At 46.9% G+C, this 27,000-nt stretch overlaps 1 protein-coding gene across 3 annotated transcripts in view; it reads right to left on the reverse strand.

The window, feature by feature from the left end:
- ABCA1 (ATP binding cassette subfamily A member 1) overlaps nt 1-27,000 on the reverse strand; it is a 126,217-nt gene that overhangs the window by 12,181 nt on the left and 87,036 nt on the right. For 2 of the 3 annotated variants that reach the window (XM_088018728.1, XM_028108727.2), the window contains exons 19-40: nt 26,081-26,252; nt 24,912-25,043; nt 23,841-23,983; nt 23,460-23,597; nt 22,521-22,741; nt 21,130-21,208; nt 20,092-20,294; nt 18,707-18,755; nt 18,444-18,557; nt 17,260-17,408; nt 15,676-15,800; nt 14,532-14,630; nt 11,818-12,007; nt 10,713-10,807; nt 9,364-9,396; nt 8,236-8,341; nt 7,340-7,414; nt 6,692-6,861; nt 5,010-5,187; nt 2,947-3,062; nt 2,706-2,850; nt 1,121-1,244 (exon numbers count right to left, since the gene is read on the reverse strand). In XM_088018728.1, the coding sequence (XP_087874854.1) occupies nt 1,121-1,244; nt 2,706-2,850; nt 2,947-3,062; nt 5,010-5,187; nt 6,692-6,861; nt 7,340-7,414; nt 8,236-8,341; nt 9,364-9,396; nt 10,713-10,807; nt 11,818-12,007; nt 14,532-14,630; nt 15,676-15,800; nt 17,260-17,408; nt 18,444-18,557; nt 18,707-18,755; nt 20,092-20,294; nt 21,130-21,208; nt 22,521-22,741; nt 23,460-23,597; nt 23,841-23,983; nt 24,912-25,043; nt 26,081-26,252 (2,856 nt within the window). Of the gene's footprint in view, nt 1-1,120; nt 1,245-2,705; nt 2,851-2,946; nt 3,063-5,009; nt 5,188-6,691; nt 6,862-7,339; nt 7,415-8,235; nt 8,342-9,363; nt 9,397-10,712; nt 10,808-11,817; nt 12,008-14,531; nt 14,631-15,675; nt 15,801-17,259; nt 17,409-18,443; nt 18,558-18,706; nt 18,756-20,091; nt 20,295-21,129; nt 21,209-21,235; nt 21,309-22,520; nt 22,742-23,459; nt 23,598-23,840; nt 23,984-24,911; nt 25,044-26,080; nt 26,253-27,000 lie in introns of all 3 variants that reach the window. The other variant, XM_028108728.2, reaches the window with a different exon arrangement.

The raw sequence follows: 27,000 nt of genomic DNA on the forward strand, positions 1-27,000 counted from the left end.
ATTAAGGGAGTGACTACTTCCAAGTCTGATTTAGGGTAGGGTTTTGGGAAAATATACTCTGACTCATTATCAGTCAGAATTTCAGAACCAACATGTATTAGACCTATAATTTCATATCTTATGTTTCCTATTTTAATGAGACATGCCGAAAATCCTTTTTTTAAAAAGGCAAGCAATCCAGGGTAACTTCTAGGGTATTTTAGCAAACACTTAAGTTTCACTGAAGGAAGATTAGAGAGCACTTTAAAAAGATGCCTCGTGGGGCACCTGGGTGGCTCAGTCGTTAAGCGTCTGCCTTTGGCTCAGGTCATGATCCCAGGGTCCTGGGATCGAGCCCCACATCGGGCTCCCTGCTCGGTGGGAAGCCTGCTTCTCCCTCTCCCACTCCCCCTGCTTGTGTTCCCTCTCTCGCTGTATCTCTCTCTGTCAAATAAATAAATAAAATCTTTAAAAAAAAAAATGCCTCTTTCAGTAGCATATAATATAACCTAGTGAACCAATTAAATCACCCGGCTTTATGGGACTATTCCTTACATTCCTTATATATCTCCTTTGTACCTGCTAGATGGGGAAAAAAAAAAAAAAGTTCCTCTCCTATGTCCATTAAATAACATGGCCCATCTAGCTATATGAGCCAGTGGATAAAGAATAGTAATGTGGCTACAGGAGAAATATTTTTAAAGACTCTAAAGACAGAAAGAGCTGCAGTAAATTACCTTTTTATAGAGGTGTAAAAGGCCCATGATTTTCCTCATAGAGCCAAAGTTTGCACCCTTCCTTCTCATTCTCTGGCCTGTATCAAATTCCCAAACTGTGCTTTGACTTTTCCAGTGACTAACAAATGCAACCAGTGGCATTATGCCCTGGATTCAGGATAAAGCCACTATTTTTTTCCGTACCTCTAAACCTCCCCTCTCCTTTTTCTGAGTGCTGAGACACAGACGAATGTTCTATCCAAAGACCCATGCTACATCCAGGTTCATCGTCATGAACCTTTTCTCAGTGGTGGGAAGTCCTATGCCCCATCACCAGCCTCTTTCCAAACCGAAGTCCAGAGGACCGAGGCTCACAAGAACTGCCATCTCCATGCAAGCACCCTCGAGCCACTGCTGTCACTCACCAAACCTTTCCAAGGCATCAGCCATTGCCTGGTTTTTCACCATGTCAATGAGCCCCCGTCCCAGGCAAAAATGTGGGAAGATCAAGAATACAGACTTCAGGATATCATTGATGTTATTCAGCTTCTAAGAAAAATATAGTAAGACAGAGAGAAACTGAATGTCATTTATGGTTTAGACTAAAAATATATCAAGGTCTGCAATAACGGGAGAGAAGAAAAATTTGATTCCCCGGGGTCAAACTGAACCTTTGAATTCAGACACCCATAAGAGTGGTAGCCACAGTTGATGACATATAACATAATAAAATTTCCTCTTTCGAGGATTTGCAGTAATGCTATGAGTGTGGACAACTATAAGCCAAGTTTAGAAACACAGTTATATTTAATCAGAAGCAAATCCATAATAAAATACTGGCTTAGCATTTCAAAAGCAAATTGCCCATGTCTGGGTCCATTTCAGCTTCAGGATTTTGTTGGCATTTTAACAATTCTTGTGTACATTAAGCCAATGGCAAAACATCCAACAATTAAGTTGCTGTGGGCTGGATGCCTTGTGCTAGGGCACAGGGGAGGCAAAGGTTAATAAAGAGTCTCTACTCTGGAGGAAATGAGTGCATCACTGGATAGGTGTTTTACAGGAGGCATGAAGTGAGGGCTTTTGGGAGCACTGGGGACGGAGAGAGCACCTCCCATGGGGCAGGAAAGGAAAGCTTCACAGCTGAGTGCAGTCTTGAGGGGTTGGTGAGATAAAGGAAGTCAGACCTACAGGAGAATGGAGGGTTTAAGGAACAACCAACTCAGATGAAGTTACAGAGTCTTGGGAAAGGGTGTGGCGGGATGTGGCCAGGAAGGGCCGTACAGCTTGCATGCTAAGTTAAGGTATCTGGACAAAGACAACGCCAACAGGAATGGGCAGAGACCCTTAAAAAGACATGCAATTGGAAGAACTGACAAACAGTTGAATGTGGGAAATAAACAAAAGCAAAGTATATATGATGCCCATACTATTGTCAGCCGGGGTGACCGGGTGGATGGTAGTGCCATCCAGTGTGACAGGAATGGCAGGAGAAGTACTAGGTCCTGAGGGAGAAGATGATGAGGGCAGGTCAAGTCCAGGGTATCTGGAAATAATCTAAATGGAGCCACCCGCTAGGCAAGTGAAAACTTGAGACTAGAGTTCTAGGGAACAATCAGGGTCAAAGGCAAAGATCGGGGAGGTAACAACGTAAGACACAGAGAGGGGAATCAGTAAAAGCCTCAGGAACGAACAGCATCACACAGAGACACTTCTAAAGTGGAAAGCAAAGATGGCAGAGCACCGAATACTGGGAAGAGCAGCACCGAAACAGAAAGGAGTACGAAAGAACCTGTCGAAGGAAACCAAAGGGCTTGATCAGTCAGAGAAATCTAAGGAAAAGGAGGAGAAAGAGGTGCTATGCAAACCCAGAGAGGAGAGAATCCGAAGGGCAGAGAGGGCTATGGGGTCAGCCCCACAGACGAGTGGCCTAAGATCCTGATGCGGCGCGGTCCCCTGGCTCACAGAGATGCTCGTCCCTGCGGGAGGTGCTCTTCCTGCAGGACTCACATTGTTGGTAAAGAGCTCCAGCACGAAAGTGGCCACACTGCCGTTGATCCCGATGAAGAGGTTCACGCTGGTGAGGACCACGTAGGCGGTGCTGGGGATCTTGAACACGAAGGAGGCTGGGTACATGAGAGGTGTGATCGACCACCTGGTAAGGCACAAAGACAAATGTCCACTGGGGGTCCCCTGCCTTCCCTCGGACTCTGGGCACCACATGCCTTCCACCGCTGCAGAGGTGCCTTACCCGTACAACAGAAGTAGAAGGGCTAGCACGGGCAGGTTGGTAGAGGACACATAGGACTTCTGCTGGAAGCAGATGAAGATGATAATGACCAGCGTGGCAGGGACCACATAGTTGCACTAGAAGTGGAACAAGGAAATGAATTTTACCCCTAAGTCAGAGACACAACACACCCCAAGTCTTCACCACCACAGGACAAGAAAGGGCAGATAAACAGAGCAGAGAATAACTGAATTAATGAAGCCACATAAAATATTCACCAAAATACTGGACAATACATTTTGACAAGCATTTTACCCTTGGCTGATTTTATAAACTGCATGCCCTTTCCAGCTTTCCAACAGCTAAGCCAAGGTGTCACGCTCAGTAAACTTACTGAACGATGGATTCCCAGTCAGAGTAATTATAATTTCACAGGCAGCAAATAAGCTTCCATGATTCTTCCTGGAGATAATTGTGTGTTTTATAATTAATGCTATATTATAGTCTGCCCAAATTCAATCTCACATCTATTTATAAGCGCTTACCTCATCAATGTCAGAATTGTTTCATCACACTGAGAATAATTTTAAAGTCTGTCCTGACAGTGTATCAAGCCTTACAATGCAGATATAAAGGCTTGACTACAGGACAATTATGAGAATTCATAACTGGTAGAGCAAAGCAGAGGCAGGGAGGTGAGAGTAGGCTTGTTGGCTATTAAAAGAATTTGAGCTTCGGACCACAGGGCTCTGCCTCAGTCCCGTCCTTCCCCATAGGTTTATCAACAATTTAGATGAAGACCTGCTTTCAGCAAATTTCAGAGTCAAAAGTAGGAAGTGACAGATAATACACAGGTAGCTAAGTGAGGTCTCTGAGTTCACAGACTTGATCTTTCATCTCTGAATCCCCTGTGCTTGCCACAGTCAGATACATCATGAGCACTCAGTACGTGTTTACGGAATGAAGTAATTACTCGGGCAAGATAAAAACAAAAACAAATGGAGAGGAAACAAGATGCAGTGTAACAGGGATAAATATAAAGTTTAGGTTCAAAAAGTCAACTGTATTCGTGTAGAAGGAAAGAGACCCCATTCACCAATCATTCTGGGAAATGGAAATTTCAGTTTGCTACCAAGCTGCTAACAAGACAGCGCTTCTTCTGCATGCAAAACCTGTGCTGAGGTTTTGAGTGATGAAGGTATGGGATAAAGATCAACTCTCTCTAGACTTGGAACCCTTCACACCAGAGTCTGAAGGGTTAGTTCTGGGCTTGGCTTTTCCAAAGGAACATTAACAATGTGGAGCATGGACACAGAAAGGCAACATATCACAAGGGTGACAAGTCTGAGAGGCTTGGTCTAATCAGCACGGACATCATCCTCACCATCATCACTCGCATTCGTATAGTGCTCGGAAGATTACAAAGTGTGTTCTCATCTATCATCTTATGTGGGCAAGACTTGGGTTAAATGAAAGCTGTCTTCAAATACCCAAGGGGCTGTGCAGTGGGAGAAGGATTAAATTCGTTCTGTGTGGCTTACAATTAATGGAAGTCAAGGGAGATATATTTCAACTCCACTTTACAAAAATTAGAACTTCAGAATTCTTTGAAGTCCTTCATATTGGTCTGAACGGAAGCAATCTGTTAGTGCTGGCACAAAACCATATCTGAAATGGATGGACAGGCTTCTGGGTCAAATGTATAGAGTTTCCAAATGAAACATGGATTTCCTGCTAAGGCAAAGAACACCCTGCTTCTGGAGGTGAAAACCTACCGGACAGGGTAGAGGCACTGGAGTTCTAAGAGTCTTCCAGCTCAAAGTTACTTCGAAAAATGGTCACTTAAGAAATTAGTGGTAGTGATGGTAGTGGTATTCATTGCAGTGTAGACAGATTTTCTCTGCGGTGTGAGATCAGCTCTGTATTTGATCCCATATTTGGCATCATGAGAGTTTACAACAGCCTCTGCCTTTCCTTCTTCATTCACTTTGACTAATGCAAACACTTTTACAGGAGCCAGAGGCTCTTTCATCCAGTCCCCAGCCCTGATGATTTAGAAAGCAGCAGCAGACTGGGGTTCTTACCATATCCCACACGAAATTGGAAAGCCAGTAGATGACAGGCTTTACTCCACTGATGAACTGCAGGTGCTTCGCTTTGCTGACCCGCTCTTGGATCAGGAACACAACAAAGCTGGCCGGGACGAAGGACATCGCAAAGATGACACAGATGGACACAAGGACATCCACTGATGTGGTCATCCTGAAAAAGAAAGGCAGTGAGGATATGAGGGATCACCAATGCAGCTGAGAACTCAAGCAAGCAAGATACATGCATGCACGAGTGTATGCACACACGCACGCGTGCAAACACAGACACACATGCACGCAAACACACACAGAGATCTGAGATGTGAGGCATAGCCCGGAGGGAAAAATCCATTGACCAAATGTATTTTGTTCAGGGTTAAAGATGATTATTTTCAATTTAAAAAAAATCCTCATAATTAAAATGCAAAACTGATTCCAATGAGGAAAAAAAGAATCCATTGCCATAATGAAATTATCTTTTTAAAGATTATTTATTTACTTAGAGAGAGAGCGAGAGCATGAGCAGGGGGAGCGGCAGAGGGAGAGGGAGAAGCAGACTCCCCGCTGAGCAGAGAGCCTGACATGGGACTTGATCCCAGGACCCTGGGATCGTGACCTGAAGGCAGACGCTTAACCGAATGAGCCAGCCAGGCACCTGCCATAATGAAATTATTAAAGGAAGTCTAAGAATGCCAAATGGCATTCACTTTGGCCTTCTGTTCTTGACCCTTAAGAGCATTAAGTTGTAAATGTTCACACATACAGTACTAGTGTACCTTGAAAATGAAATAAAGCAGAGAAGTATTAGTGTGAAACTATTCAAGTAAGTTAATTTCTGGCTGTAAATAAAAGTGAAAACAATAGTGTGTGCTTATCAATCTAACAAATAGCAAAAGTTCTATCAGATTCTATTAAAGGAGAACAGTTATAAGCCCATTAAGCAGGGCATAACAAACTTTTTATATGTACTAATTTTATATAAACTTGGTATAAAGATCCTATTGGTATATATTGATATTCTATATGAGTCAAGCAGCAATAGCTGTGCCACGCTCTGGACACAGGAAAGAATCTAACATGTGTTGAATATCAACAATGTGTTGAGTTGAGTGCTGGACTTGGCAATTTACATGAATTGCCTCATTTAACAACCATACATATAGAAACTTAGAAACCAGAGTCAAACACAGATCTCTAGGATTCCAAAAGTTACTCACTTTAAACTGTGATATACTGGCTTCAAACTTCACACGCACGCGCGTGCGCGCACACTTCATTCAGGAATTAAAAGGACAAGCTGATAAAAGCATGCTTCACCAAGTTTAGGAAACAGTGGTTTCAAAACTAATAAAACTGGTTTTCTATGAACGACTGGGTTAACGGTGAGTTAAATTATTTGAGGATTTTATTGACAATGTCACTTTATACACATTCACTCAAGGTAATGGTTTTTGATCCATCAGAATCCTGGATCTTCTGCAGTTTAATCCCTGCCAGCCAGTTCATGAAGTGATCATTTTCTGCCCAGAACCCAAATTCACCCGGACCTACCATAATGTAACTGTAGCCTCAGCCAGCACTCTTCAACCAACTGCACACTTCCCTCCCCTACTCCCCAGCTCCACCAACAGCCTCTCCTCTCCTCACCCCACCCAGGCAGACTCAGCCATGCTTACAGAGCCACTTCCGAGAGCTGCTGCTTGGTGAGATTCAGGGGGTGATTGAAGGCAGTAATCCCATACTGGCTGGGGTTCTCTCCCTTCTGCAGGCTTGCCCGCAGAATGGCATTGTTGATGACGTTCAGGAAAGAGCTGATGGCATGCCAGCCCTTGTTGTTGAACCACACCTAAAAATAAAAGACACCAGGTACAAAGTAATGCTTCCAAATCCTGCTCCCGGGGGTAGGTGTGCATGCACATTTTCGAAATGCCAGTCGTACACCAAGATAATACATTAGCGTCGGAGGACATGGTAAAGTACTAACAGAGACCAGGGTATGTGGAGCACTGACCAAATGGCCAGGCACCGCACCGCCTACCTTGGATCTTTAACTCATTCAATCCTCACCACAGCTTTAAGGCGTGACTCCTGTCTCAGTTTCTTAGATTAGGAAACCTAGGCTTAGATAGGTTAGGGAATTTGGTCGAGGTCACAGCAGTTCCCTCGGTATGTCTGGCGGTAAAGCCAATTCTCTTTACCACCACACTGTCTGGCCTCCACGGTAAAATTAGTAGTCTGCTCTTTTCTGTCATGAATACACCTATCAACATTATGAGCTGAAAGTACTTAGTTTATCAAGAAGCTACTGGAACAGAGAGCCTCACCTTGACGTTATTTTTCGTGTCCAGTCCTGTCATGAACCTCCCCAAGCTGCTGAGAAATCGATCTGCAGAACTGTCCTGTGAACAACAGAAACCTGCCTCAGTTGGGATGATTCACAATTCACAAGGGAAGGGCAACAGGACAATCCTACGAAGGGCCACATCGTTACTGCCTCGTTCACCTGAGTGAGATATGAAACCACTGCAGGACTGGTGCCCAAGAAATAAGTGACCAGAAATCTAAAGCATTCATGTTGCCATAAACCACACGTTTTGAAAGAATCACAGGGACACCCTGTGACTTCAAGTCCCAAGATGCAGAGGTCTCAACCGGGTGGTGAGCATTCTTCAAAGCAGTCCCCTGGGTGTCCCCGAGACCCAGAACTACGCTCCATGGGCAGATGCATCGGGTATGCGGGGTCTGGACCTTCAAAGCCGAGTTACAGACTCTAGGACTATTGCAAATGCCCATGGTCCTGAAATCCATGCCATCGGAGCCCTCATTCTCATTTAAAAAATGGGAAACCCAAAATACTGAGAAATGAAGTGACAGCCTCCAAGGTCCTGCCGCCAGCCTGAAGGAAATGATTCATTTCCTTTTAACCAGTGATTGTTTCAGGTAAGTGGGTTTGAAGCCCAGTTTATTTACTTCATGAAGTTATTCTGAGAGCTTTTAAACATCTGAATCTTTTTTTTTTGATCTATGTTTTCAGATATTAAATACCTGCTGAGTAGCTCAGTCTTGGCCGGCACAAGATCAGTAGATGCCAATAATGGCTTTGGATTCAAAGTCTTCAAAACAGTAAGTGGCAAGGTGATTAGATGTACCTGCCAACCACTCCCACATAGTGGCAACTCTGGGCCCATTTTTCTGACATGTCCTAGGATGGATACCATACCTTGGCCAGCTTCAAGTGCTTCTTCACTTGCTTGATGGCATTATTAACTTCTTGACTTGAAGGAAGTGAATGAGAATTACTTGCACCCAGGGAAAACCCTCCATACCTAAAAGAACAGCCTAACATTAAAATACAGTGTGGTACACAGTATCATTCAGCAGCAGACATCACATGAATGTTTGCAGGCTTCATGGAGGGGAACTGCTTATTCAAAGCAAGACCAAAGTTAGACTTGGAGAAAGCTGCATCTTGGCCCCCGCTGAGGACTTTTGGCAAGCGCTTAACTCTTACGGTTATTGCCGAGGACTGTGATTACAGACAGCATGAGATGGCTGAGACCCTGAGGAAAGAACGGTCTTTCCCTCACAGATGCTCCTCTGCCCACCCTGGTGGCCCCAGCCTGCACCTGCATGTGGGTCTCTGGGTGTCAAGGAACGTTTGGGACGTGTGTCTGGGGCAACACGCCATAGCTCTTCCCTAGCATGAAGGCCACTTTAGGGGTCCCAGTCTGCAATTGCTCTGTGCCAAGTTCTGTGGGTGCTGGCCCTTGGGAAAAAGGCAAAGAGGAAAGGTGGGCAGCAGTGACAGAGCTAAGTTTTGGGGCAGCCATATAAGGCATCTCATTCCCTAGGAAGTACAAACTGGCTTCAAGTGTTTTTCATTCCTTTCTTCCCTAGTGCTACCTGGTTCCTTCAATACCGAGAGAGATAAAGGAGTTCAAATACTGTGAAAATAGATGGCTTTGATGCCTCTTATTTCATCCAAGACCTTCTTGGTCTCATTCTAAAGGCCTGAAAAATTGTCCCGGAGTCCCCAGGACCCCCTTGGGAATCTGATTTGGTGGGGAGGAAACGTAAATAGAGTAAGGTATTTCCCTCACAACACTGTGCTTCCCGGTTAAATCTCTAGAGACCTCCAAGAAACTGCTGAATCTCCTCAAGGGGATCAGAAGGCCAAATATTTCAAAGGCATCTGAAGTGGGAGCTAAGCACCGAGCAGAAACACCAAAGGCAAAACAATCCCCACCCCCCAACATCCTGGGATCTGAGATACCAGGATCAAAGTCATCCTTCTGAACTACAGGAGTCCAGACAAAATACAAGCGAGCACAGAAAGAGATCAACTTACCTAAACTCATTCACCCAGATCTTGTTCTTTAAACTGCAGAAGCCAGAGAAAAAGAAACCAAAAATCAGTTCAAAAAAACATTGATCCTATTCCTGATAACACAAAAGAAGTTACTATCTACCTAAGGAGACAAGCCAGGACAGAAAGAATCCCGTGATCGGTACCCACAGAAGGACACCCCAGTCACTAGGTCTTTCCTTCTCCCCATTTTAAAACCTTGTTATTTATAAGAAAATCATGCTTTGGATTAAACCACTTCAAAAACCACCTTGTAGACAAAGATGTGACTGAACTAAAACTTTTTTTTATTATTCCTTGTAAGTAGGTTTCACACCCAACATGAGGCTCAAACTCATGATTCTGAGATCAAGGGTCGCATGCTCTACAAACTGAGCCAGCCAGGTGCCCCAAAACTTACTGAATTCAAGGTAATATGTCAGCTACAGAGGACATGGAAAGGTTATGCCTCTTTCTTGGAAACTCGACAGTAATTATCATTCAAGCATTTAAAGTCACTGAGAACACCTAACAGAGAAGCCCAACAAACCAAAAGGAAACCAGAACAAACATTTCCTGGGCATCAAGTAAGTATTCAACGCTGTGCCTCAATAGCCCTGGAAACTTTGGGGCTGTTCCAAGGCTCCACAGCCACATCAGGCCACCAAGCAGGCCCAGGGCTCCATAATGCCACATACTGTCCACATTATCACACACTCCATTCATGAGAGGCACTTTATATATATATATCAATGTCATTCAATCTTCCCAACAAAATAATAAGAGCAATGGTATTTTCACATACGCTACAAACGAGAACTTTTTAAAGGATAACTGGTTGCTCCTGGTGAAGCACATGGTAAGTAGAATTCAAATTTGAATCGAGATTTATTTTTTTATTGACATACAACTGACATAGAACACGATGTAAATTTAAGGTATATAACAGTTTGATTTGATGTATTTAGGTATTAAGATTACCACGATACCTCCATCATGTCCTAAAATCATCATCTTTTTTTTTTGTGGCAAGCATATTTAAGATTTAGTTTCTTCACATCTTTGGAGTATATAATATAGTATTGTTAACTATAATCATAATACGGTACATTTGATCTCCAGAATTTTTCTAATGCACAGACCTGTGATTATACCAGGCAGCCTTACCTTGATGCTGAAGACTTAAAGTTCATAATACTTATCTTTTCTAGGTTGGGAGGAAATCCTAAACTTCCAAAAGCCAACATCAGGCCAAAATTTGGTATTTTTCCCCATCAGCGTGCTATTTTTAGACCTTTAATTCCCCTAATCAGGACTGAAAAAAGCAAGGGCCAACTTTAGTAAATAATGACCTTTTGGCTATGATCTGCACATAGGTCTTGACCAGATAATCCGAAATGTTTCTTCCCGTCAGGTTCTGAAGGATGTCTGCAGTGTTCTGTTTTCTCTGTCATCACAGAAAAACAAGCACAAGTGTCTTTATAGACAATTGAAACAGAAAAAAAAATCAAGGACTACACTACAGTGACACATGTCCCTTGAATGTGGATCACAGTGTGACCAGACCCTGCCCTCAAGGCCCAGGTGCTGCCATCAGCCAAACACAGAGGCCTGGTCCTTTCTGCCCTCAGCATCGGCCATTCACTTACGCCAAGCCAAGATGTCCCCAAGGAAATTATTCTGAACTACTGAGCAACAGACACTGGAACATGATTCTTTATAGTCAAAAGGTTTTTAGGGAGCAGTATCATTGACTATGCCCAGTGACTTCTTTGGTTCATTGGAGTTATACAGATGCACAGATTCACTGTTCTTTTATAGAGAAGTAACCAGGACTTTTAAGTTCTCACACCCACTTACAATTGCTTGTCCTCACCCTGCAACGCAGATGCTGATAAAGCAACAGAGGGAGATCACAAGCCTCCTTCTGAAATTGTTCTCAGAAAAAAGGCTCCGAACTGCTCCCCACACTCACAGCCTCAGAGAATGTCAGAGTTTTAAGACCCGCAGAAGTTTTATGGGCCAGCCTCCCTAATTCAGAGGTGAGGAAACAGGCCCAGGCACTGAGTGGCCTGTCTGAGGTCACCAGCTCATCTGTGGCAGAACCAGGGATGGAGCCGGGCCTGTCACAGTATATTCTGTGACATGACCTCAGTGGGAGAAGCCAGACTGTGCCTTCCACAGCCCACTGATCCAGAGTGTTGTGATCTGGTCTTAACTCAAACAAGTAAGTAACCGAGGCTGACTTTTCAAAGTAGACAAACAAGCTAAAATATGGGAACTTGTAGACCAAGTCCCTTCCCCTCAAAACCCACATGCCTTTCCCTATGATAAGAATTAAGATCAAGACTGAAAGACAACCCCCTGGCAGGATAGGTCAGCCATTCCTTCTTCCCAAGCAGAAGCTCCCAGCCCCACTGCACCGCCATCTGCTCAGTCACACGGAGAGTGACTCACTTGTGGAGGAGGCAGCCCCCCTGCCCCCAGGGGACACACGGGCAGCATCTTCTTGATTTTGTCACTGCTACACTGGCAGGTGGGTGAGGGGTTCTCCATCGTCCAGTTCCCATTTTGGAACAGGTCCGTGATGGTCTGGGGAACGGGGGCGGTGGTCCACTCCTCCTCCCCCACTGAGCAGGGCATGTCTCTGCAAAGGGAGGACAGCAAAGGCAGCATTACCCGAGAGGCCCTGGCCTTTCCTGGTGCCTCAGGAGCACAGACCAATCAATAACAACCACAAACATGCATCTATCCATCCCCTCACCATTTGTTTGATCTCCCCACAGACCTGTAAGCTGCAAACTCACTTTACAGGTAAGGATGAAGGAACACAAAGAGGCCCTAAATGCTCATATACCAAACTCCAGTCAATCCAATCTGCCGGCATTTGGTCTCTTGCCCCTGTGTTCCCTCAGCGAATATTCACTGAGCATCTACTATGTGCCAGACACTGTTCTGCACATCTGAGAGTCTGGGGTGAACAAGACAAAGTCCCTGCCTTCTGTAGAGGAATTTGGCAATAAGCAAATGTCACTTAGCCAAAAATAAAGCAAAATAAGAGGACACTGAATTGGGGGAAGAGGGACTACTGTCTTCTTCCAAGGCATAAATGATAGAAAGGAGTCAGGAAAAGATTTGGAGAGAAAGAACACTACAGGCAAAGGCAACAGAAAGTGTAGGTACAAAGTCTCTCAGAAGAAGCGAACTTTCCATGTTTGAGGAACAGCAGGGGGACAGTGTGGCTGGAACGGGATGAGGTAGGAGGGAGAGTGACGGGAGATGAGTGGTGGAGGGAAGCAGGTGCCATACGACCCGGGCCCGGGAAGGAGTCTGCATGTTACGCTCAATGTGCTGTAAATCTGGTGCAGGATGGCAAGATTCACCTTATGTTTTAAAATGAGTACAGAATTGGGGTCTGGAGGGCATGGGGTGAGGGTGCTCCGTACATGAAGAGCTAGGTTGTCTGCAAGCATCACAAGGCCTTGAAGCCTGACTTGGGCTCTGAATCACTGCGGACCATCACAACACAACGCTTGCCCTCGTGGGTCTTATCTTTCCACCAGCAAAATAAAAGTACAAAATGTCATGCTAAACAAGTCATTTCCAGCATCCCTTCCAGTTGCAAAATTCTACAATGCATAGCCACACTCCTTATGTTATTCTTGTACGTGCTGAAAATACCAAAGGAACAGATTTGTGGACTGCTCTCTAGTTCTCTCTAAAGCTCCATGACTTGATGGAAAAGTCCAAGTAAGACATGGGGCTCACACTCCAAAACCTTCCCAAGATGACTGGCTGAGACAAAGCTCAGTGCCGCAGTCAATGTCCCAGTCAAACTTCCCTCAGTTCTACTCCTTTTGGTAAAACCTATAATGTGAATTTGGGAAAAGTTGCCAGAGTGGGGCCCCTCCGTCCACCGCCCTTCACACAAACGTGCAGCGGCGCTCTGCCCCAACACTGTGAATCCTCTGACGGCAGGGGCCGGACCTCTTTTGTCTCTGGAGGCTAGCCCTGAGCCCAGACCCAGCTCCTCCCACGTTGGCACCTCTCTGAGTCCACAGAGCTCAGCGGGCAGATAATGAATCCACCTCATTCTTCTACCCCACCTACGAAATGGGCAGGTTCGACAAAAGTCAAAAGTCTTGTGACTCTAGAGACGATGTCTCCATGTCCTTTTCCGTAACGGTCATCTTGTTCTTTAGGAATGGACATTGGCTGCTAGGGCTTACCACCCATGAAGCAGTAAGTACCAGCAAATGCTTAGTAAATATTCAGTAATAAGAGCTGGCAAGGACATGGTAGCTATCCGTCTAGAAATCTGCTCTGAAACCTTGCACGCCCAGGCACCAGGCTCACTGGTCTGTCACTTGCAAAGTTAGTATCTTCCATTGAAAACCTGGAATTCAAGTTAGTCCTTCTCCAATCTTCCTATGCCTTCCTACACTCTCCATAATTCCTCCGAGTCTGTGCTGTAACTGAGCCAGAACCTCATTCTACCTGAGCCTGGAACCTCGAACCTCCATAGGCCATGGTTCGGGTCGCTTGGAAACTCACCTCTTTTCACAGTCTTTATGCACAAAGACCTCCACACACACCTCCCCCCCCACATGCCCACTTAGAGACACGGGGTTATTTCGCTGCATTTATCCGTACACTACCTACTTCCTTAAAAAGGATTTTGAAGGAAAGTACAAAAATATGCAACTCCAAAAGAAGAAAACGTCCATCTTTATACACAATAATATAGAACATCTTTCCAGGCTGGTAAAGTGAAGAAACTGATAAGCCAAACCGCAAATTATATCTAATGGCAGCCTATCTCTGCTTTTAGGTACAGGAGCTGGTAGAAAGGAAGAAGGGGAAAGCATTTGATCAGTACAAAGTGCTATTTGAATTAAATATTAATCTCTAAAGCAGTAACTAAATGTCTGCAGTGATTTGGCTCCGCAGGATGATAGAAAACTCTCCTCGTTGGCTCTGTTTGTTCCTAGATTCTGGTTAGATTACTGTATCAGCTTTTTAATTAAAAATGCTTCGAAGGACAAATGATACTAGTCACAATGAGGGGCATCTATCACAGCTGATAAAGGTAACAGAGCAGACATCAAACCCAGGTGACAAGCATAAGACAACCCAGATGTCAAGGGTCTCACAGCTCAAGGGGCACTTACGGGATTGGATTTCCTTCCATACAGCGGGTCCCGAAGCCGGGGTGTCTGGTGAGGGCATTCAAGAGTTCCTGGGTGCCCACGTCCTCAGGAGCGTCATTACTGTGGGTACATGACAGCAGCCAGCTCAGCAATTCATTAAAACCAGGAATTGGGAGGTGGAATTGTTTTTCTAAACTGAACACTTTATTAGGCACTTCCTGTGTGCCAAGCGCTCATTATCAGAAATGAATAAAACACAAAACCTACCCAAAAGGAGCTGACACTGACTGCATGTTTGGGATTAAGGTAAGGGACAGCCCTCTGAGCTTGTGTAAGCTGTAATGAATGGAGCTGTGCCTACAGGTGTGCGCACGTGTATAAACGCCCACGCACATTTCTATACGTATTTTAATGTGAAGAAATTCATTAAGGATTGGTTTTTCAAAAATACTTTCACAGTTATCCACGAAACCTGAACCAAACAGGAAAGAAACATGGGGCTAGAGAAGGAAGAACCGATTCACGTATTTATGTATTTTTTGTTTTCGTTGTTTCTTTTAAAGCTTCCCTTTTACATCACTGAGATGCTTCTCCCCATCTAAAGGTCTACAAATACTACAAGACGGAAGAAAACTTCTGTGGAAGGAAGTAGAGAAATTCCTTTGTCCTTTTGTTTGAAGCACTGGATTGTTACAGAGTAGCTGGTATCCATGTCTAAAGAACACTCTGTGACATAATAAACACATGAAATGTACTGTGCAAACAAGAACCTGGACGTATGATGCTGTGACGGTGTACAGAAGCCCTGGGATGAAGCGATAAAATTAAGACACAGCTATAAAAAGCCCAAATACTATAGCTTCCTCATAGATGTTTTGCAAGAGCAGATTATTTACGTAAAACACAGATGCGTGTTCCTGATGACAGTAGGATAAAAAGAAAGGAGCTCAAAAGTGGGAACAGAAGACGGGTCTGTTAGTGGAGGTTCAATTCCCTGCTGTTCTTTGCATACGATATTAGTCTGTGTCGGGGCTTTAGAACAGCTGGTAAAATCCACTCCACCGTGTGATTCTCGAGGCCACCTGCCCTTGGTCCTCAGGAGCATCAACACCCTCAGTCTGCCTGAGCTCTCTTCTCTCCAGGGGCACAGAAAGCAAACACGTACCTGACAAACGTGTACTGTTCGTTGTACATCCAGGGCTGAAGTTCCAGGCTGGGGTACTTGCCAAAGGGGGGCACGATCAAGCTGAACACCAGGGCAATGCAGACAAACACAGCTGGTAGGACGATCTGTAACCAGGGGACAGAGGGGGAAAGGAAGTGGCAAAACAAGGCCAAGTGTCAGAAAAAGGGGCCTGGGGAAAGCCCCTAAGAGTCCAGCCAGCCTCCCTAGCCCAGCCAGCACGCAAGTGAGCACCACGGGACCCAGAATAAAGCTCCCCCAAGGCATTCATGGCTGGCAGGTGGGAAGCAGCAGATCCTGCCACCGAAACCTCTTCCCTCCAGGGCATTTCTGGAGGCTGGCAGCACAAGGCCAGAGGCTGTGGCCACCTCGCAGAGGCACGAAGCTCAAAACTTTACAGAGTAAACAGTGGTCACATGTCAGGGGGACTCAGAACCCTGGGTCCTACTCTCTTCCCACTGAAGACCTGAGAAAGACCACGATGGGCCATGAGCCCGGCTCAGCTCAGAGAAAGGCCAAGAGAACAAGCCCTGCACCAAGAGCCAGAAGACCCGAAGCCTGGTTCTGTCTCTACAAGTGTATCCATGCGAAGTCACTCCCGCTGAGGCCTCAGTACTCTCACTTGTAATCTACAGACCAACACTAAGTGACCCAGTCAGATCCCACGCTCTGAAAGGGGACAGCATCCGCTGTCACCATGGGATGGCCTCAAAAAGCATCATCACCCAAATCCTTCTTTATGGGAAAATACTCTATGACAATTATCTCATTTCATTATCGTTACAACTCTATCACCAATCAACGAACAAGGGAACTGAGCTCAGAGAGACTAAGTAACCTGTCCAAGGTCACACAGCCAGTAAGTGGCAGAACCAGAATTCAAACCCAGGTCTGCATGCTCCAAATTCATACTTCTCTGCATTACCCACAGAGTCTGCAGGGAAGAATCTCTACAGACACTTTCTCTACACTTCTCGATTTTATACAGCGGGATAATTTTATCCCTTCCGACCGAGCAACTTAGCATGCAAACACTGACATGCAGGCAACAGTGTAATGAGTCTTCTCTGTTTGCCCATTTTTTTCTGACCTCCCTGGCTACCTGTCCGTCAATTTGCAGTTAAACACCACTTTAGAGAAAAGTCATGTTTCCAAGAAGTTTATATGTCAAGTGCATCTCAAGTTATGAAAACTGAATTTGCCCAGCCAATTTTCCTAAACTCTGTCCTTGTTACGCTGTCCTCTACCATAAACCTCACACACACACACACAGCACAGCACGACTTAATGCCAGGCCCCATTCTAAGCACTTACTCACTTTAATCCTCATAACAACCCTATGTCATAGGCACATTATCTTCATTCTAAAGGTGAGGACACAGAGGCACAGAGAAGTAACTTGCCCGCAGATGCGTGAGCGGCAGGAAGCAGGACTGGGATTGAAATACGGCAAGTCTGACTCCAGCATCCACCTCACAACCATGACCCTCTCCTGCCTTCACTGGTCAGGGAGCCTGCGGCCCACCCGGGAAGCCAGAGTCACTGGCCTGGAACAGCACTTGTCACCTGAGCAAAGAATCCCTTCCGACTCCGTCTGGCAATCAGCAGCCTCTTCCACAGAAGGGCCACAAACTGCTGTTGTGTGAGCTTCCAGCCCTTCACCTGGTAAGAGCCTTTGCCGTCCATCCCGCTGAGCAGGTCTGTTTCTCTGGATTCTGCAAGAAGCCAACACTGAAGGTCACCTAGCATCTGAGGCAGTTTTGACCTCACCACGCTCCGCCCTCCATCATCCTCAGAAACCGTCTTGGAGGCTTGTGTTTGAAAGCCAAAGTCTCTCAGAAGTCCAGGGCTTTCATGACAAATCAATGTCCCAGGAAAAGCTAGGACCCCAGATGTCCAACAGTAGAGCTTTCTGCCTTCCAGTTCTTGTGTAAGGAGTGCAGAAAATGAAGGTGCCTTGAGACAACTGAAGAGAAGTGTTCACACATAACTGTTGTACATCAAGTCATTCAGATGAACCAAGTCATCCTCAATCTCTTATAGAATATTCTACGAGACAGGCCATGCATTTAGGCTGACATAATTGAGAACAGACAATGCTGATTTGTCTACCATCTATTATTTTGGTAAAAATAGACACATTCAAATGATCTAAGTATAGACAATGTCTGAAATCAGGGAAAACATGAGGGCCACACACTCACAGGAGCAGGACTGGGAGAAAGGTTTCTGTACCTCAAAATCGTATAAAAATCCTTGTCTTAAACTAATGATTCCTAACGGAGGCGTTTTCACATCTTACCAACATTTGCTTGACTTCTTGTCTTCCATTCTCCATCCCAGTCAAACACACAGGGACACGCTCATCCAGAATATCTAAGTCTAAGGTACACTTAGCTCTAAAAGCTGACCTACTTCAAAATCATTCATCAACAATTAAACACCTTATCTAGGCAAGAAACTGGATCTCCACAGAAAAGATACAAATGGATTCAGAGGACTGAGGGACCATCCTTTTATGTGTGTCTCAAGTGAAAGATCTCAACTAAATGAAAAAAGTGATAAGGATGGGCTCCTTCAGGTTTGATGGTGTGCCCAATGCTGGAAAAGCGAATGTGGCTTTTTTCATCATCCTACTACCCTTTGGACCCTGTAGGCATCTATCATCCCATGCTCAAGGCCGTTAAAAGGTAACACGAGACAAGAAATTCACTTTCAAACAATGGAACACAGATCTTGCCCAAACAGACCTGGGTCTACATCAGAATCATTAGGATCAATAGCATCATCTTCAGTGAACGGGTGAAGGCAGCTCTGCTTGTCCCCGAAGGCCCGTCTATTTCGTCTTGCTGGCAAGGTGCCATCTGCAGGCAAAAAGGAAGGAATTCCACATTTTATTTTATTTGTAACAAAACAAGCCTTCCTCAAGTCAAAGGGAAAGGGACAACACCAGTGAACTAAGACAGCCTACAGGAGGCACTTCCCAGAGCATACAGCTCCCTCCAAGGCTTACCTGAGGTCTCAGCGTCCACCCCACTCTCTTCAGCCACTTTGAGAAATATCTGAAAAAACGGTAGGGAGAATAGTATAACCATCACGTGATGAAAGCAACCATCACCACCATGATTATTACATTATTGAGTGGCTTGTTAGCCCCTAAAGACAAAAAGTAAAAGCTTCATTTACTAATAATACTTTGCCAGCCATGTGGGAGTGAAGGCATTTTTAACCGGAGAACATTTCCTCCGTACTGAGAACTATCAATCCAGACAATCATTTTCAAATTAAAGGTATGACATTAGAACACTACAGAAGAAATGTGTTCTGAATCTACAGGGAACACATAAGGTGGCTTCTTCCAGGTCTATGGCCCCCAAATCTCTGAGTAGGCTAGCACTGTGGTAAGTAATCCAAGACAGAATGATCAAAAGATGATGGGCTCCCCATTACTAGAAATATTACATCAGGGACTCAAACATCCTAAGACAATGTGAACTAGCCAATGATTTCTAAACTCTGCACTACAGACCACAGCCTGGAAAGCATGTAATAAAAGCGCAGACATTAAGGTCTTACCTCCAGAAATTCTGATTCAAAGACCCTGGCGCTGAGGCTTGGAATTTTTATTGTCGGTAATATCCCCAGATGATTTCTCTGCCTGGTCAAGCTTGGGGACCACTGGGCCAGACAACTTTTGTATCCTTCCCAACCCTCCAGGTCTATGATGCTGTGATCTCTAAGGGCAGCTGCTGCTACAGAGTAAAGAGAGCGTGGGCTTTGTGGCCCAAACCCTCGATGAATCTTAGCTCGGCATCCCTGAGTGCCCACCTTTTCACCTTATTATGGGGATAATATTAAGTTACAATGATTTCTTTTAAAGATTTTATTTATTTAAAGAGAGAGTGTGCATGAACAGGGGGGAGGGGAAGAAGGAGAGAGACAGAGAGAATCCCAAGCAGACGCCGTGCTGAGCACAGAGCCTGACACAGTGCTCGATCTCACGACCCCGAGATCATGACCTGAGCTGAAATCAAGAGTTGGATGCTTAACCGACTAAGCCACCCAGGCACCCCTACAGTAATTAAAACAAACCGACAAAAAACCCCCACACACCCAGGTCAGCATGAGGCACATGCAGATTTTCCATAAACGCTGGCTATTTCCTACACGGGGCCATGACACAGCCATGTTGGGGAGCAGTTCTAATCTAGCTCTCCTGCCATCTCCCACCACAACTTTAAAGGGTTAACTGTGGCAATAATACCCCAACAACAATGATATAAGGACTCAAATGACCAGCTCCATGGTAATCCTATTCCCCTGGGGGAAAAGCAGTCCACCTGTCTGGCCTTGGGACTGTGGGACCTGCTATACTCTGAAATCAGTCACTGAACTTACTTCTTCCAGGGTCGTCTCTGAGATGCCGTAACTAGAGATGCCCAGGTCTGAGAGCCGGTCATCAATCTCATGGAAGAGTTCCACAAAGGCCCCCTCTTTGGCAGCTTCGTAGGGCAGCACATAAGTCAGTTCATGCCCAATGTCTTCCACCAGCCGGGCTTCAGCCACATGCTTCCTGATGAGGTTGGAGATGGCCGAGACATCTGTAGGGACCAAAGCACAAAGACAGCTCAGCCAGCTCAGAGGCCCCCCACATCAAGGGCCAGCCGTGCCTCACCTTCTCCCTTTGCCTACCCCTAAGAAGCCAGCTGTCCACGCAGGATACCCGTCCCCAATACTTAAGTCTTTCCACAGGTTCATCTCTGACCTGAGAGTGCCTGGGGGCAAGAACTAGGTCTTATTCACCAAAGCCAGGAACACTGTAGGTTCTCAGTACACTGTGGGTGGGTGGGTGGGTGGGTGGGTGGAAGGAAGACTTTTCAGAGTTGGAAAGCCTTGTGTCTATTGCCTAAACTCTAGGAGTCTTCAAGGGAAGACCTGAGTAACAGAAAATTAAACGATTCTTCACCCTTCGCTAACCTGGTAAAGGAGGGTCCTTCTATTTATGTCAATAAAGGGCTAATCAAACAGTTCATGGAGGAAGACGACATCTCTCTGGAAAAAGACAGTTTTTCGGACTGGGCACCGATGGACACAGTAAAGGCTTCTGCCCCATAGGTGTTACTGGTGACACTGGTGTCCCATATATTGTGCCAAAGGAGGCCGCTCTCCGTCTCCTGGGCTCTCACTCTCCTTAGCTACTGAGATCCAATCCCTCCCCCATGGCTTGGCCCTCAGCATCTCATCCCTGGTCTCCAGTGTCCAGCCAGATCCATTCCCCAGGAGATCCCCCACGCCCAATCACGTCAGCCTCTCGGGGTCACTGCCCTGCCAACTCCCACACCGAGCCCCCCAGCAAACGGTAAGCCAATCTGCCACCAAGCTGCACCCTCTCCCAGCACCCCCCACCTTCCGCCCGGCCCCAGCCCAGCAGCAAACCTTGAGTCAGCGCCACCAGCCTCTGCACCTCTCCTCCTCTGCCTCCACTCTGCCCAGCTGGGGGAAGCTCAGGCACCACCTGAATAAGAAACCCCAGAGTCCTTACCGACGGTCAGCGTGTCACTTTCATGGTCGCTGCCCAGGCCAGCATCAGAACTGCTCTGAGAAACACTGTCCTCCTGATGGCAAAGAACGAGGTGAGAATGGGTCAGGGACTGAGCGAGGTACAGCCACCAGCACCTTCACCAGGGAGGGCTTCCATGAGACTCTACTGTGTGGCTCCTCCTGGGAGGCAACTAATGGGGCGACCGTGGCTTCAGAAGCCCCTGACACGCGTGTGCTGTGTGCACAGGAGGTCAGGAAGCACAGCCATCAACGGAAGGGGGGCCGGCAGTGAACGCTGTCGCCAGGATTCCACTGACCCTCCTAGCATGGGATTCTCCTGCCTGGTCGCCTGGCTTGGTGCCTCTCAAGCCTTGACTTATGTTGAGCCACCAGGGGACCTTGTTAAAATGCAGATTCTGATTTAGTGAGTCTGAGAGCTGGGCCCGTGTTTCTGCATTTCTAACAAGCTCCCAAGTAATCCCGATGCTGCTGGTCCTCAGACCACACTTTAGGTAACAGGCACTAGTTAAAAGATAAATAAGCAGATAGGAGGTGAAGGCTGGGATGCAAATGTTTTAGGTGCCACTGGTTTCAGCACACAAATGAATCTCAGGCATGCATGGTGGAACAGAGGAAAACCTACCTGGTTATCGGGTTCTGGTACCACCTCTGTTACTTACCTGCTCGCTGACCTACAAGCCTCATTTCCCTAACTGAGATAATAATCATAACACCTCCCTCCCACTGTTGTTCTGCACTTTGAGATGAAGGAAGTTTAAAAAAAAAAAAAAAAGAAAGAAAAGTTTATAAATGATAATGATGCTGCAAAAAAATTAACTAGTACTGTCATTTTCTTTTATGCCCAGAATCTGCTAGGGTGGAGCGTCCGCCATGAAATCAGTGTTCAATAAATATATGCTGTTTTGCAGTTTAGAAGTTAAGCTCAATGAGATTCAAAGGGAATGAGCAGGAATGACAGAGCATTCTGCAGCTAGGGCTCGTCACTCCTGGCAAGTCTTTTTTCTTCGCTCTAATAAAGGCCCCTAAGGACCTTCTCTATCACTCACTGTGTCTCCACAGGAAGAAGGAAGTGGGATCCAACCACACTCTCACTGCAGGAACTGATGTGTCCTGAGCTGAGCATTCCACACAGGAAGTATGATGTGATTCCAAAGGGAGATGGTGACCCCCATGCGGCAGAGTGGGGGGGACATGGACAAGCCAGTGGACAAGCCGCTCCCGGCCAACAAGCCCAGCGCCAGCCCAGCACTGAAAATACAACTCACCTTTTTCAGGTATGACACAGTGCTACTGCTATTTCTGCAGGAACTGAGGGAGGATTCCACATCCTTCTTAACCAGGGTCAGGTAGTAGCCTGTTCCCAGCTGGTTCTTCAGAAACAGGGAGGAGCCCACACAGCACAGCTTCCCATGGGAGATGATGGCAATCCTGTCCCCCAAGATGTCTGCCTCATCCATGTGGTGTGTGGAGAGAATAATGGTGCGGCCTGCCAGGCACAAACACAAGGCCATGGGACAAGTGAGGCCTACTGGTTCTCAATGACTGAAGCAGCCGGAACTACAGATCTATCAGCAGGGGTCACCGAGGCAAAAGAATCTGGAAGCCTGTGTGGCAAAGCCATCCTCACAGAAATCAGAACAGGGACATTCGTTTGGGAATCTGCCACACGCCAGGCAGGGTGCTAGGTGGTCTGCATGCATTCTCATTTCACTAAAGCTTCTATGAGGCAGGCACTGCTGTTATTGTAGGTAAAGAAACGGAGACAAGTTAAATGACTTTTCCAAGGTCTCAGGGCCAGCTGGAACTGGCTGGCTCCAAAGTATATATCGTGTACCATGGTGGGGACAGAGATGAACAAAGCCATGGCCTCTGTTCTCAGCCATCGGTCTAGAGGGGAACACAGTTATAATGGACGTGTCCAAGCTCTATGCTAGAAGTAGCTCTGGGGACCATGCCCTTTATCCCCAGTTCTCTTCTTGCCAGCCCCTAGATAACGAAGGGCATACATGTTAAGTTTCTTGTAAACCAGGCCTTCCTTCTACATCCAGACCCCGGGTGAGCACAGAGCTCTAAGAAAAGAAGTCCCACATTCTTGAGAAGCAATTCTGCTGCTCTGTCAAGAACAGCCATGAGCCACAGCTACAACCACATGTCTCAAGAGCCCTGCATCCCTCCCTCCCTCAAAATAAACACACATCAGCTACCTTGTCGATATTTCAGCAGGAGCTCCCATATTCCCCTGCGGGAGTAAGGGTCCACGCCGGCTGTGGGCTCGTCCAGAATGACAACCTTGGATCCCCCAACAAAGGCCAAAGCCACAGACAGCTTTCTCTTCATTCCACCTATGAGAGAGAGAGAGAGAGAGAGAGAGAGAGAGAGAGAGAGAGAGAGAGAGAGATGTTCCAGGACCGGCCCCAGACAGCGAAGGCAGAGGCGTTGAGAGATGATCAGAGGCACCCACCTGGGGACAAACCAGGGACACATTTCTGACTTACCCACCCACCCCCACACTGGGACACTGGGACAGCTGTCCTTTCTCGTGCGTACGTGCATGTGTGCTGGGGGCGGGGGGAGGGGGGACTCACCTGACAGCTGACTTGTTTTGCTTTTCAGTTTGCTGGGTGGCAAACCAACATCCAAGGCCATCTGCTCCAGCTCTGCCTTCACGTGCTTCTCCGAGAGCCCCTTCAGCCGTGCATAGAACCAGATGTGTTCTTCCACAGTCAGCCTGGGGAAAGAAGGGCACGTCAGCTCTGCACCCCACGGGCTGCATCAGAACACAGTGCTCCCTGACCCACAACAGAAGAAAATAGGCACGTTTCCACTGCCCGCCCCCCGCCCTGACCTTTTCTAACTATCTCAACTTCTGAAAAATAACAGGAAGAATCAAGACAGAACAACCGTAAGCAACCACCGGAGCTGCTGAAGAAGCCGAAGCTGACATGTGACCAGTCCCTTCTAGCCTATTCCCAGCAGGCCTGGCCACCATACATCAGGCAGTTGCAACTTTCAATCCAGGTCCTCAAAGGACCCACCCCATAATCAACCGAGAAGCTGGCTCGGCATTCACCTGGAGGAGCCCCTCCAGGAGCTCAGACTGTGCAAGAAGGGAGGCCCCTGTGGAGGACATGAGCCTGAGCTGCTCACTCTCGGGAAGAGCAGACAGGGGTCCAGAAGGGGAGAAGTCCTTGCCCACGGTCACAGAGCCCAGGTCTTTCTCTGCTCCACTACGAGGGCTCCCTCGGGGGCCTGAATTGCTGACAGGCCCACCTGAATGGAAGCAATGTCTTGAGCAGGAAATGCTGGGCCATCGTGACAAGGGCCCCGAGGCACTGCCAAGTCTGGGCCTAAGAGCTGCAGCTGGTGTCAGGGAGGAGTGTGATGGGAGAGCGGACGGGCTAAGTGGCCCTCTGAAGTGTCAGTAATGGAGAGCACCCTTTCCCACACCCTCACCCACCAGCTGGACTGATGGGACATCTCTCGCCCAACAATCGCCTCCTACTTTTCCTGAAACGGAAGGACGACCGGGTCTCACTGTGCAAGGAGGTGAGACCCGCCGCCCCCACAGAAGGCAGAATGCTTGAGTCCCCCTCCGCCCGCGACTCATGACACACATCCAGGGAGGGTCTGCTTCTCAGAATGCTGCTGGTACTCACACGTCAAACAGCACGTTATGCTGGGGGCAGACCCCCAGGTTCTGCCGGATGGTGCTCATCTCAAAGCGAATGTCTTTTCCCAGAATGTAGGCAGTGCCCGAGGTGGGAGGGAACAACCCAGTCAGGATTGACCTGAAGACAAAAATTTACAAGTGCAAGAGTCAGTGTTATCCCCATTCCCCCGGAAATGTTCCATGCCAGGCCGCAGAGCCCAGGCACCTGCAGCAGAGGCATCAACCCCCCTACACCCCCCTTCCTTTCTAACAGACCCGAAGTGACCCCCTACAAAGCAAGCAAGTCTTTGCTTTGGTGGGTAACCAGGAATGGGCCTAAGTGTTGGAAAGGGCATTATCAGGACAAGCATTTTTAAATGATTCCAATTTGCCATGAAAAGTACAGTTTGAAACATACACTTTGTAAGTCCAAAATCATGTCCATGAAAATTGGACAAACCAGAAGAAGTTATTCAGAGATAAAAATCATTTCGGTGTCCGGCAGTAGGATTTTTGTGCGCCTTTTAAAAAATTACCTGCAATGTTCATATATTGATTTTGCGTTAACCAAAAAAAAAAGAAAAAGGTTTACAGGAGAAAGTCATCATCCCTAAAGATACACCTTTGGCAACAGTTGAGGGACCACACCAAAAGTCACTGAGGCTAACTCTGGTGTATATGGCCCATTCTCCCTCGTGAAGCCACCCATCATAAGGTCTTTATAGGTCCCTGTAGGTCCCAGAAAGGGCAGTCACATGGCCAGGTCTCACACGTCCTTAGCGACAGAGCTCCTGCAAATCACTACTTCCCTCCAACATATCCAATCTCCCCGCATCCTTGCTTCATAGTTCTAACCAAACCAGCTCAAAAGGAGACCCTTTCTCGGAGCTGTCACAGCCTTAGGGTCCCAGGAACAGTGCAGAATTCTGAGAACCAAATGGGAAAGGTGACCAGGAGGGCTCCCAGGGTTCTAAATGGGAAAGGTCACCAGGAGATATCTAGCCAAAACCAGCCATGGGGAAAGCACCCTGTGATGAGATAGTATCTTACATTCGTCAACTCTTCCCCAGCGCTGCCCTTGTCCCAGTGACCAACGCAATGCCCTTGCGTCCTGACTTCTAACTGCGCTACGGAACCCGCCCGCAGCCGATTCTGACAGCCACACCCTCTTCTTACATGGTGGTGGTCTTCCCAGCTCCATTGTGGCCCAGGAAGGAGGTGATCTGGCCCTCATAGAAATTCAAGGCCAGGCCATCGACAGCCACCTTCATGCCATCCCGGTAAACCTTCATCAGGTTCTGAATGGACACGCCCAGCTTCAGGTGTGTGGGCTCCTCCTCCACGCAGACTGTCAGGAGACAGGAGACAGAGGATGGGCATGAACCACGGCAAATACCGACGAGTGGGGCACAAAGACATGGCGGCGGGGCCCGTACTCCCACAGCTGTCCTCTCTCCACGCATACTTCTGGTTTCTCAGGCAGACATTTATTTAGGGCCTGTTTGGGCAGGAGTGTTGGTGATGGGAATTCGCTGATAAAGGAACATTCACAGTCTATTGGGAGAAAAAGACTTGACAAGCAACCAAAATACAGGAGGCGAAAAGCAGTTTAAAAAACACATCTAAAAATGCCGTAGAACTGTGGAGTACCCAGCCCGTGGAACACAACTCAGCAATGGAAAGGAGTGAACTGCTGATACGCATCACAGCTTGGATGGATCTCAAGGGAATAATGCTGAGTGACAAAAAGCCAACCTCAAAATGTTCCATACTATATGGTTCCATTTATATCACATTCTGGAAATACCATGTGGAGAACAGAGTAGTGGCTGACAGGTATCAGGGACTGGAGAGGAAGGGGGGTGGTGGTGGTGGGTTTCAAGGGGCAGAATAAGGGAGTCTGTGTGGATGGAAGAGTTCTGCGTCTTGACTGAGCTGATGATTACATGAGTCTCCACGTGACAAAGTGCACAGAACTAAATACACACACGTGAATGAGTACATGTAAAACTCTACAATCTGAAGAAGGTCTATACATTATACCAGTGTCAATGTCATGGTTTTGATATTGTGCTGTAGTTATGCAAGGTGTTACC

This window comes from Eumetopias jubatus, unplaced genomic scaffold (assembly GCF_037043125.1).
Source record: "Eumetopias jubatus isolate StellerSeaLion01/CBP00866 unplaced genomic scaffold, mEumJub1_p1.0 scaffold_15, whole genome shotgun sequence".
NCBI classification, from domain to species: Eukaryota; Metazoa; Chordata; class Mammalia; order Carnivora; family Otariidae; genus Eumetopias; species Eumetopias jubatus.